This window comes from Panthera uncia, chromosome C2, assembly GCF_023721935.1.
Source record: "Panthera uncia isolate 11264 chromosome C2, Puncia_PCG_1.0, whole genome shotgun sequence".
Taxonomy (NCBI): Eukaryota; Metazoa; Chordata; class Mammalia; order Carnivora; family Felidae; genus Panthera; species Panthera uncia.
In genome coordinates, this window is record NC_064810.1 from 58,496,144 (window position 1) to 58,508,629 (window position 12,486).

The window sequence follows — 12,486 nt, forward strand, 5'->3', positions numbered from 1 at the left end:
CTTAAAGAAGGCCTCCCAAGCTCTCAGGTCTTATAAAAGCTGGCTCTCCCCCTGGTTAGCTCATAAAGTAAAATCACACATAGTCCACGTGGAAGAGAGTGGCACATTGGAGAGCAACCAGCCTTCTGATGAGTGCTGTGCGGTTTCTTCCCCAGCATTGAAAAGAGGTCACGCCTTCCTTAGCTGAGCAGCCGACAAAGTAGTTGATTTGCTTTGGGGACCTGTAATACTGTTCAAGAAATGCATCTTTTTAAACAGTGGGTCCTGCTCAGCTCAGTGAGGTGCTCGCACTGTCAGGGACACTGGGAACCGAGACCTCTGGGTGGTGTGTGGGGGTTACCTCGGATCCTTGTCTCCTAGCTCATCCTCGGACTTGGGGTGCACTTTGCTTCTCTGTCTGCCTCATCTTTTTCTTTGCCAACATGCGTAGTTCTCCATGCATATGTTGGGTCAGTGCTGCTGCTCCGATATATTACCTCATCTCTTACAATAGCTCTCTGCAGAGGCAGGTCCTTGTCTTTGACAAGGAAACCAAGCCCAGGGGAATTCAGTCACTTTATGTAGGTCTCAAGCCCCTGAAGGGCTGTTTGATGCCAAATGCCCAGAGGACTGTTTCCTGGGCCCTGGCTGCCAAAGGCGGGGTGGAGGGGTTCCCCTGCACTGAGTCCTGGTCGCACGCATTGCTCTTCACTTCCTGGCCCCTCCAGGCTCCACCGCCGAGGCTGCTCGTATCATCTACCCTCCAGAGGCCCAGACGATCATTGTCACCAAAGGCCAGAGTCTGATCCTGGAGTGCGTGGCCAGTGGGATTCCACCCCCGCGGGTCACCTGGGCCAAGGATGGGTCCAGTGTCGCTGGCTACAATAAGACACGCTTCCTGCTGAGCAACCTCCTCATTGACGCCACCAGTGAGGAGGACTCGGGGACTTACCGCTGCATGGCTGACAATGGGGTCGGGGAGCCTGGGGCAGCAGTCATACTCTACAACGTCCAGGTATTTGGTGAGTGTCTGTTGCAGACTTTCTTCTCCTTGGCCTCCTCTTTGGTCAGTGTGGCCTTTCTAGATGCTCATAACCCTAAGCCCTGGATAAGGTCATGTGCCTTGTGAGAGGTCCCATGCCCAGTGAGTAATGGAGGAGGAGAGAGATGGAGGTGCTTAGATCCCAGGGTCTAGGTGTATGTGCCTGACCGCCCTCTCCGGTCCCTTTCCGGGCATGACTCTGACAGAAGAGACACAGGACCTTTCCTTCCCTCTATCAACAGTCACAGGGAAGGAGGGAACCATTCCTGACTGCAGTCCCCCCCCACCACCCCAGGGCCTGTCTAGCCCTAAATGGGAGGACTCAGGCCCTTTGTCACTCCTGCTCCGGTTTCCTGGCAGAGCCCCCTGAGGTCACCATGGAGCTGTCCCAGCTGGTCATCCCATGGGGCCAGAGCGCCAAGCTCACCTGTGAAGTGCGTGGGAACCCCCCGCCATCTGTGCTGTGGCTGAGGAATGCCGTGCCCCTGGCCTCCAGCCAGCGCCTCCGACTGTCCCGCAGGGCCCTGCGGGTGGTCAGCGTAGGGCCTGAGGACGAAGGCGTCTACCAGTGCATGGCTGAGAATGAAGTTGGGAGTGCCCATGCTGTGGTCCAGCTGAGGACCGCCAGGCCAGGTAGGTGTCACCCAGAAGGCTGGAGGAGATTTCAGCTGAACATTCACAGAACCCTTTCCTCAAGTGAAATCCAATTTAGAACCCCAGTATTATAAATGAGATAAAAGTGGCTTTTAGTTATGAGTGCAAGTTCACATTAACTTATTAAAAAGTCAGAGGTGTACATTTTTACTAGTAGAAGTGATCTTACTATTGTATTTTTAAAAATGCTTTAGATCTGTGAGTTGCTAGGTTTCCATGGAATCCAGTTCAACAACCAGTGCTCTAGAGTAAAGAAAAGCAAATCTGCCCCTTTCAGCTTGATCCATTTCAGCTGACACCTACCCTGACTGAGTAGTTACTTACATACTCAGTCTTGGACTAGACGGGGCGGCGGGGTGTGGGGGTAGGGTGCAGAAAGACATAACAAAGACCCAGCTTGCTCATCAAGGAGACAAAACTCACCAAGGAAACAATTTGAGGAAAATGTGACAACAAATAATGCTGAATCCTCAGGATCAGATGCTAACCGTCTGTGGTTCAGAGGTCAGCTAGAGGAGAAACTAGCGTGGGCACATTCTGCAGATGCTTCCGAAAGGAAGGGTTGCCTGTCCTGGGCTCTCAAGTTCTCAGAGGTGACTTCACAGGTGATTTATAGGTGACTTCACATCTCACATTCCAGGTGGCTGCAGTGGAGTAGGAAAAGGCCCAGAGTGTGCGTGGTGCTAAGACCCCGCAGTGAAGGGACATGTCCTTCCCCCAATGTAGGCATGAGAAGGAGGGTGCAGGGTTCCTCAGGAGTAAGGAGAACACCTTCACGCAAGGTGAGGCTAGTCCATGGGCTCAGGGAAACAAGCAGACGGCAGAGATGCTTGCCTGCTGCCCTGGGCCGCGGCGGGATGCCTGGGCACAAGGCCCAAGCCTGCCCTTCTCTCCCGGCAGGGCAGCAGTACAGCCCTGTCTCCTCCCACAGGGCCCGGCCATGTGTGGACTGGGCCCCTGGTCATCTCAGGCTCCTGCCCCAGGGGTTTCCTCTCTGACTTCTCTCTGCTTCCTGCCTCGAGGCAGCAACTCAGCCCATGACCAAGGGAACCAACATCCTCTTCCTCCACTTCTCTTTCCTTCCTGGTCCTCCAGGCACGACCCTGAGGCCATGGCGGGATGCTAAGCTGGACACTGCCACACCTCCCATGCCGCCCTCAAGACCTGGAAGCCCTGAGCAGATGCTGAGGGGACGCCCAGGGCTCCCCAAACCCCTGACGTCCATGCAGCCAGCTTCCCCACAGTGCGCTGGAGAGAAGGGGCAGGTGGCTCCTGCTGAGGCGCCCATCATCCTCAGCTCACCACGGACTTCCAAGACTGACTCATACGAGCTGGTGTGGCGGCCTCGGCACGAGGGTGGCAGCCGGGCTCCTATCCTCTACTATGTGGTGAAACACCGCAAGGTATGGTGCCTGACCTCCCCTCCGTGAGGCTGGGTGTGGGTTTCTGCCTGCTGGCCACCTCCCCTTGAGTTCCTGCAATCCCTACCGCTGACCTTGACCTTCCTCCACTGAACTTTCCTACCACCTCCCGGGAAACTGGTTGTGACTGAGGCATTTGGGAACCTAAGAGGCCCAGGAAAAAGTCATGTGTGCCCCTTCGGGTTCTCTGTGCACTGGCTTCCCAGGAGCTAACACCACCAGTTTCTCCTCTCTAGGGAGAGTTAACAGTCTCCCTGGTAACCATCACCTGCCCTCCCCTCTTCCCTCTGTCATTTGTTGTTGATGTTGTTTTTTGTTTTGTTTTTTAACCAAAGTAAGCTCCTGTGGGTACATCCCTGCAAGAACTCTGCACGGCAAGCCAGCTCTAAGGCCAGGGAAACAAATATTTGTGAACAAGTGTTTTCTCTGAGGGCTATAAAATACCCCCTCGGTTTTGGGGACTCAACCATGGCTCAGGTTTGACAAGCAGGCATTTGAGCTGAAAGCACATCGTGTTGTTCAGACCTCAGCTACTTCTCTTTGACAGAAGGAAGCCTGTCTGGGTAGATGTTTCAGGAGCTGTCAGCAGGGGGAACCTCAGGCCCTGGCAGGGTGTGGGGACAGCCAGTTAGGCCATCCTCTTGGACACAATGTCCTGTGAGGCAGGACAGGGCCCCCAGCCTGCCCCCTTCATTCGAGGCTGAGCGCTCACCTGATGTTACCCCTCTGGGGAGAAGGACATGAGATTTCCAAATGTCCTTGAAGAGCATTTCTGTTCATCCCAGGTGTGTGCCTTTTTTTTCCCCCTAAGGCCATTAGATGGTAGAAAATTATCGTTCTTAAATGGATTTTTAACAGTGTCATTTGATGATGTATTATAAATGCTGTATTTTATTATACCTTCATTGTTATTTTTGCCTATTAAAGTGCTATGTGCACTTAGTAGAAAGTATTGAAAATATGTGATTGTGGAACTGAAAGTATTTATCAACTCTTCTCCCCCCGCCAAAACCAACCAACCAACCCACCCAGCCCTGTGTGGTGCGAAGTGTTGGCCACACAGTAGCCATTCCCCTGCCCTGGACCCTGCCAGCAATCTCATTCTGTTCTTTCCCTTCATGACCTTGGGTGAGGACAAGTTCACAGACATATGGGGCCTCAGAAAGACACCTGAGGCGAAACTGCCTACGAGGTGGGGGCCGGGGGGTAGTTTCTCACTAACCCTTGGCCCCCTGGCCTCTTTGTAGACAGTCAGCAAAGGGGGTGAATACTTGTTTAACAAAAAGCTCATTGTTCAGACTGGGTTATGGGGCAGCCCTGGTCCTAATCCTTGTTTCCCCATGTAACCAGACACCTCCATCTCAGAGTTGTAGACAGAGATCAGGGCAGGCCAAGTGCTCCCGGTCCCCGCTAGACAAGAGCCAGCAATGAGAACAAGAATCATATTTTTCAGGCCAATAGGTGGCCATGAACCTGCCTCACCAAGAGGCAGGCTGGCAAAGGTGGTGCATGGTGATCTGGAAATGCCAGGCTGAGGCCACCGTCACCGTGTGTGTGTGTGTGTGTGTGTGTGTGTGTGACAGTGACTAACGACCATTCTAGTTCTTATTTTTGTTTCTGAGCCCAGTGGAAGTGTGAGGCCCATGCTGGGAGGGCCAAGGGAGAAAGGGGCACAGGGAGAGGGAGAGGACCGTGCCCCATCCGGCTCTGGCTTCTGTCAGGCTTCGGCCTGAGGGGCACTGGGGCTGCTAGGTGGATGCCACCAAAGAGAAATGATGTCTTGCAAGCAGTTCCATTCCTGAGGGACTGACGGGTCTTAAAGATCATCTCACAAGAAAGGACTCTGAAGTGAAAAATCAGTGTTTGGGCTGTGTGTACAACCCTTTCTCTTGCAGGAGATTGGGAATCATTCCTCTCATTTTCACTTTTTCTTGTTCGGGAAGCCGGTTCCATTTCCTGCTGCATCTGCAGACCCTGGGCTACTGTGTTTGGGTTTCCAATACTACTGAGCATTCTCAGTTTGTGAAAACTTCTCCCCTTGGAACAAATCCTGGAAGTCTGACATAAATGAGCCCAGACCATCCCTGTCCCTTGAATAGTAGGTTTTGTTCTACTCTGGAATATTCTGCTTGGGGATTAGGGCTTTTTCTACCAGCTGTTTGATTCTTCAGCAAACCACGGCTTTGGCTTCCAGCAGACTGGGAGATGTGCACAGTTGGCAGTTAAGCCTTTTGTCCTGAGAGTTGGGGTAGGTGAGAGGAAGCAGCCTCCCAGCATCGCCCTTTGGGGAGGGAGCCTGGACTCCTGTATTTTTTTTTTTTCTTTAAAGAGCTAGAAATGTGGGGCCATTAAAGATCCATACTAGATATAATTCATCCACAGTTTTTCAGTACTAAGAAAGGAGTGAAGGCAGGAGCAGAAGAAGGAGGATTGAAATGGCAGAGACCTACTGAATGGAGGGTGTGGGGAAAGTCCAGAGAAGGGGGCCAGGCATTTGCTGGGAGCCTACTGTGTACCAAGTTCAGTGCTTGACACTATGTAAATGATCTAGTTTAATCTTCAGAATAAGCTGAGAGCTTTTATTTGCCTCATTTTAGAGATGAAAAGATTAGGGATCAGAGAGGTTAGGGAACTTGCTCAGGGTTACACAGCTGGTAAGAGACATAACCGGGACTTAAACCCAAGATTTCCTGGCTCCCAGACTCTTTTTCTTTCTAGGAGGAGTTACATATGATTATGAATGTGCTCTCTGGAGTCAAGTCACAGTTTCTGTTCTCACTAGTGTTGTGGCTTTAGGCAAATTGCTCTCCAAGCCTTAGCTTTCGTGAAGCGGGAACAAAACTAACACCTGTCTCTTGGGCTGTTGTCATGAAAGCACTTTATAGGGTACATAGTAAACACTCATCAGACAAAACTCTTTCTATTGGTACTGTGGCTTTTATCATCATTATCGTCATCCCATAGTATGAAGAGACTGTGTTTATTTGGTTTAAATCAAGGAGAAAGAAAGTTAAATGTGGAGGTTTTCAGAAATACAGAGAGGAGGTCTTTGGAGAAACTCAGCAATGTCAGGCCTTTTGACCCTCCCCACTGAGTGTTCTTTGATGGGCCGGTTAGGTGAGGGACCAGGGAGCTGACCTCGCTGTCCCAGAGCTGGCAGGACCAGCTTACGCCCTGCACAAACCCAGCCCATTCTCCTTCCCTGCCTCCTGCCCTGTTGGACTCCATTCTGCTTCTTATGTGAACCATAGCCACCGGTAGCTCCAGGCTGAGATGCCAGTGCTGAAACCAGCTACCTTCTCCAGCAGGTCACAAACTCCTCTGACAACTGGACTGTCTCCAGCATTGCAGCCAACCAGCACCGCCTGACCCTCACCAGACTTGACCCTGGGAGCTTGTATGAAGTGGAGATGGCAGCTTACAACTGTGCAGGGGAAGGCCAGACAGCCATGGTCACCTTCCGAACTGGTGAGGGTCAGATGTTGCCCCCAGCTTGGGGGTTTGTGGGCCTGAGCAAATCCTGCCAGGCTCAGGTGAGAAGCCCTGCTCACCTTGCCCCACTAGTCACCTTGAACTTTATCTTCCTTTCAACTGTTGCTTCACCTTGGTTTGTGAGCCCAGGCTGAGGGTCCCAGCTCTCATGAGGAGAGCTGCCAGCTGGCCTCTCTGCCCTGCTCCCCACCCCACCCCCCCACCCCACCAACACACACACTAGGGTCAGGCACAATACCATGATGGTTAGGCAGAGCTAGGAATCAGTCCACACAGCCGGTGTCCTATATTATTTGTATCACCCTGCCAGATCCCCACCCCCCTGCAAAGTCTCAGGCAGAAAGAACTGTCTGGAAAGGGACACCTAATCCACACTCTCCCACTCGCTGGTCTCCACCTACTTCCATCCAGGACGGCGGCCCAAACCTGAAATCATGGCCAGCAAGGAGCAGCAGATACAGAGAGACGACCCTGGAGCCAGCCCCCAAAGCAGCAGCCAGCCAGACCACGGCCGCCTCTCTCGTAAGCCCCCCGGTGGCTCAGGGGGGCGGGGTGAGCAGCGGTCAGAACTGAAAGCAGGTTCACTCCCTCCCAAGGTTCTTTGTTGCAGGCGGAATGGGGTCTTGTTCTGTGGGTCTGGGAGGCCTTGTGACATTTTCCTGGAATCTCCCCAGCCAACCCCATGAGAAAACGTAGATTGGAGTTTTTCAAGTAAAATGTAGTCTGACATGGGGAGGGAGCATTGGCCCTGTGGGTCCAGAGAATACAGAATGGAGAGCAGCTGACTTTTGGTCCTCCGCACTCTGACACTGCAGAAGCATGGCTTCTAGGGGTTCTAGCTGAAGGACTTCTGGGAGAGGGTGACCCAGGTAGCCCTGGAAGATCTGATGTAGCCACCAGAGGGCAAGGGCTGGGAGGAGAAATAGGTCCCAGTCAGGAGCAGGCTGAGTCCAGTCACAGTACATCGCCTTATCGTGTCCCTCCTCCTGCTTCCTTCCTCACTCATGTCTGGTTTCCTCTAGCCCCAGAAGCCCCTGACAGGCCCACTATCTCCATGGCCTCTGAGACTTCTGTGTATGTGACCTGGATTCCCCGTGGGAATGGTGGCTTCCCAATCCAGTCCTTCCGTGTAGAGTACAAGAAGCTAAAGAAAGTGGGGGACTGGATTCTGGCCACCAGCGCCATCCCTCCTTCCCGGCTCTCGGTGGAGATCACTGGTCTAGAGAAAGGTAGGGGTCCGGCCACTGTCCTACCTGGTCTCCTAGTTGTCCCCCACCACTCAGAGGAGAGTCAGAGCTTTGGAGGCTCTACTCTGTGCTGGTCCTCCACCTGCTATCTTGCTCACATTGGATGCTCTTGGTGGTGTCCCCTCCATCCTACAAGTCCTTCCTTCTCTGTCTCTCCATAGTGGTCCATAGCTATCCCCTCTGCGGCTCCTTTCCAAAAAAGATGGGAGTTCTTGTGTCCTTTGGGAGCTACCCAAAAGACCCTACCCTGGGTGTGCTGGGGTGGGTGGGTCAGAAGTGTTTCCCAGCTCCTGGGTTCAAGTGAGCGACTCTCACCAGGCACCTCCTACAAGTTCCGTGTCAGGGCTCTGAACATGCTGGGGGAGAGCGAGCCCAGTGCCCCTTCCAGGCCATATGTGGTGTCCAGCTATAGTGGCCGCGTGTATGAGAGGCCTGTGGCAGGCCCTTACATCACCTTCACGGATGCTGTCAATGAGACCACCATCATGCTCAAGTGGATGGTAAGTGACCTTTCACAGACTGCAAAGGGGAGAGGGGGCTGAGCTTCATGATGACAAGAGCTGGCTGCTGCAGTGGGGGCAGGAAGCAATCACTTTGCTATACTGCCCTTCTTCTAAGACCCCTTCCTGTATTTTTTCACAAAGCTTCCTGTAAGTGGTCACCTCCCAACCCCCGTGTACCTGGGAATTGCGCCAGACTGACTTATCCTTACAGTACCCAGGCAGGTTCAGAGGGGGCTCATATCTTTGGAGAAATGTCTGTTCCTTATCTCCAGAAGCTGGGGGACCTTTAGGCTAAATAACAAGTGACCTTCATAGCATTCCCCAGAAAGCCTTGGGGAGTATCATCAGAAGTATTTGCCAGACTCCTGCAGTGAATTTTTAAATCCAGGCTGGGGTAAAATTCCTGTCCACCAGTGGGTCTGCTCACATGAGGACTTCTCTGCTCCATTGTCAACTTGTTTCTTCTCCCTTCCCTATAGTATATTCCAGCAAGTAACAACAACACCCCAATCCATGGATTTTATATCTATTATCGGCCCACAGACAGTGACAACGATAGTGACTACAAGAAGGATATGGTGGAAGGTAAGAAGCACTTTGGGGACGCGGTTTTCTCTGTTGGCAAGGGTGTCTAGGTGTTGATGAAAGTTTAAAACTTGGGCATCTGGGTCCATATCATTGACTCCTGCCATGCGTGGGGTCATCAAGTTCATAAATCCACACGCTTCCTTCCCTTGGTGATGGGACCACAGGAACTTGGGTGGCACCTAAAAAATTCCAGTAGTTCTCCTCCACCTCATTCATGGCACCAGCCCAGACACACACCCCTGTCCAAGCCTGACTGCGATTGCTTCCAAGTGGACTAGGTGGTACACATCACCACGTGTGACTGACTCTCTTGCTGCCTTTTCCAGGGGATAGATACTGGCATTCCATCAGCCACCTGCAGCCAGAGACCTCCTACGACATCAAGATGCAGTGCTTCAACGAAGGAGGAGAGAGTGAGTTCAGCAACGTGATGATCTGTGAAACCAAAGGTGATTCTCTTTAGGCTCTCTACTCTCCCCTGCTATTTTTAGCCCACCAGGACAAAGTCACTGTTCCATGTGACATGCTGGTCATGTCTTCCCCATGAAGACTCCTTGTTGTCCAAATACCCCTAAACTTTGTCATTTTTAACTCTTTATTTGCCTGTGCCCCAAGTATGAATTAGGTTGCCATGGTGATGGCTTCAGGGAGCTTGGGAATTAACTCATACATGAACTTATGGAATAGAACCCATTCTTAAGGTTAGAACTTTCTATAAACACTATATTCCTATAAAATTTGGTACTTACATTGATTGGTTTACTTATTTTAATCACAACCCCATGAGTTAGGAAAGAAACTGAGCATCAGGAATTGATGTATCTTGACCAAGGTCCTTTAGCCAGTTAGGGGTATTGAGCACACTCTGGGTCAAGTTTATCTAACTATAAGCCCAGATTCTTTCCTGCACTAAAACATGTTAAACATCTTCACTGAAAAGCTTAATATTTCCACATTGGTCAAGTGTTTAGATACCACCATCTCCATTTTGCAAATACTGCCAAGTGTATAACCCGAGTATATTGCAAAGAACATCATCAAGAGAAAATTACAAAGGAATAGGAACAGAGAGAAGAAAAGAACCCGTTTTCCTTATGTGGACAAGATTCTCTTTCTAGCTTTATGCTCTTTCAGTCAGTTACTCAACAAATACTCAGTGCCTCCTGTGTGCACTCCTAACCTCTTTTGTTGTGCACAGTGAAGGGAGGGGGTAGACACAGGACTTCTGGCTGTGCATGTATCAGGGGACTCACACAGAGTACCCAGGGCAAAGAGAGGCTTCACAAAGGCTTTGCACTGGTCTGGAGGGATTGACTCTTCAGGTGACTGAGAAGGGAGTAACCCGGGGGCAGGGCAAGCCTGCACACAGCTCCAGGTGGTTGGAGGGTGTGGGAAGGAGGACGAGAGAGAGAGAGTGCTCAGGGAATGGCCAGGGATGGCAGTGGGCACTCTGGTCATTGAGAATTCTGCGGCTGTGAGGTTGAGAAAGCTCACAGGTATTTCTGCAGGCGTGGGCAGATGGGAGAGAGCTGAGAGGTAAGGTAGAAAGAAGGGACGAGATTGAGTCTCTTAAGTTTATGTATTTAGAGAAAGAGAGAAGAGACAGAGGATCCCAAGAGTTTGGTGTAGGGCTCTAACTCATGAACCGTGAGATCATGAGCTGAGCTGAAATCAAGAGTCGGGTGTTTAACTGAGCTACCCAGCCGCCCCGAGTTTTAGTCTCTTTTGAGGCTGTGTGTAGGACCAGGGGTTGCTAGCATGTCAGGGCTTGGAGAGAATGAAGAGAGTTCAAAGCAAACCATGAGGTGTCCGGCATAATGTACACATGGGTGATATTGCCATTTATTGAACTGGGGAAGCCAGAAGAGAAGCAGAGTCCACAAGAAAGGAACAAGGTGGAACCATTTGGTGACTTCCTGCAGCAGATTCTTCCGAGATGCTGAGAGAGAAGCAGGTCTCCCAGCAGGGGAGGGCCCTGGAGTATTTGGCAGTCACTGGGACACAGGCTGAAGTCATAGGAACAGAACAGAATACAGGATAGAGCCTGGAAGGGATTAGAAACCCTCGCAGATCTGAGAAGACAGAAAAATGTAAGCAGCAGCCTTCGGAGAGGTAGCGGGAAGTCACCGCCTGTGCTGTGGGAGAACCCAGGGGGAAGATGGCTCTGAAAGGGAGTTCTCAAGGTCAGGCACACCCTGACAATAGCACAACGCCGAGGAGGAGTCACCGTCTTGTCACTGAGTTGGTGTTTCCCAACTACCGGCTGTGCTAGAGAGTCCCTCCATCTCCTTGCTCTAGGCCCAGGCTCAGACTTGGCACTTTGCATCCCTTAATCTGCCCAGGAATAGCAAAACCATGGGTAGGATCTTCCATTCCCAGTTATTTTGCTGGTTTCATGCATCCTGTTTTTAGATTTTCTTCCAAAAGTTCACCAGCTGTTCTTTGAGAAAAGCCCTATACCTTTTCTGCCCAGAAGACCCATTCTGAGACCAGTGTTTGGGTTGTATTTTGAAGTAGAAGGTTCAGATGCCTTCTGCAGTAACAAATTTCCCATCAGAGGCCAGTTCAAAGCTGAGCTTGGATACCACACTCATCTAATACAGAGTTTTGAGGCCCTGCCTTATGAGTTTGACCCCATTTCCCACACCCATGGAATCAGGTCTGTTGATGTTTCCTGTTTGTTGTGAGAGAAATGTGAAGGAATCGATGCTGAAGTGTCTTGTTCACAATTACAGCCCGGAAGTCTTCTGGCCATCCTGGTCGGCTCCCACCCCCGACTCTGGCCCCACCTCAGCTGCCACCCCCTGAAACCATAGAACGGCCAGTGGGCACCGGGGCCATGGTGGCACGCTCCAGCGACCTGCCCTACCTGATTGTCGGGGTCGTCCTGGGTTCTGTCGTCCTCATCATCGTCGCCTTCATCCCCTTCTGTTTGTGGAGGGCCTGGTCTAAGCAAAGTGAGTGACCCTTCAGCACCAAGGGGAAGGAGCCTGGGGAGGGGAGGAGGGGAGGAGGGGGCCTCCCAAGAGGCCAAGGAGGCCTCCACCCAGGGCAGGTTGGAGATGCCCTGCTTCACATGCACTAGAGCATAAGCTCCTGGGTCCCCCACAGAGCTCGGAGAGATAAGAATACATCAAGTCTGGGCCCTTTCCTCCCAGCTCATGGACCCTGGTGGATGCAAAGTATGAAGTGGAAAGTGGTCTGTCCCCTCTTTTCTGGAACTCAGTACTTGTCTGGCTTCAACTCCTTTTAAATTCTGAAGCTGCTGTTCTGACCACTTGCTCAAGTTGAAAATGCACCCCACACTTTCCCTGCCCCCTCTCTCGGTCTGTAGATGCCTTGAGCTTTCCCTCTTGTCCTGTTGCTAATTTCTGCTTCAGATGACAACACATCGGGCCAGCTTGTCTCATTCAAACATTGCTTCTTCTGTTGGCTCACCGCTTCCTTCCCCAAACCTGTGCCCCTCTATCTCCTCACCTTTCTCCCCAATGAAGAAAAGAATCTAGATGTTAGGAGAAGTGGGTGACTGGAAGAATATGTTCTGAGAGAAAATATTTTCA

General features: G+C 51.6%; 1 protein-coding gene across 1 annotated transcript in view; it reads left to right on the forward strand.

Moving 5' to 3' along the window:
- BOC (BOC cell adhesion associated, oncogene regulated) overlaps positions 1-12,486 on the forward strand; it is a gene marked incomplete at its 5' end in the record, with an annotated part of 35,791 nt that overhangs the window by 20,269 nt on the left and 3,036 nt on the right. The window contains 10 exons of the mRNA XM_049629174.1: positions 708-1,001; positions 1,382-1,654; positions 2,771-3,078; positions 6,405-6,564; positions 7,000-7,110; positions 7,611-7,817; positions 8,154-8,335; positions 8,818-8,923; positions 9,253-9,375; positions 11,662-11,883. Coding sequence (XP_049485131.1) covers positions 708-1,001; positions 1,382-1,654; positions 2,771-3,078; positions 6,405-6,564; positions 7,000-7,110; positions 7,611-7,817; positions 8,154-8,335; positions 8,818-8,923; positions 9,253-9,375; positions 11,662-11,883 — 1,986 coding nt within the window. The remainder of the gene's footprint in view (positions 1-707; positions 1,002-1,381; positions 1,655-2,770; positions 3,079-6,404; positions 6,565-6,999; positions 7,111-7,610; positions 7,818-8,153; positions 8,336-8,817; positions 8,924-9,252; positions 9,376-11,661; positions 11,884-12,486) is intronic.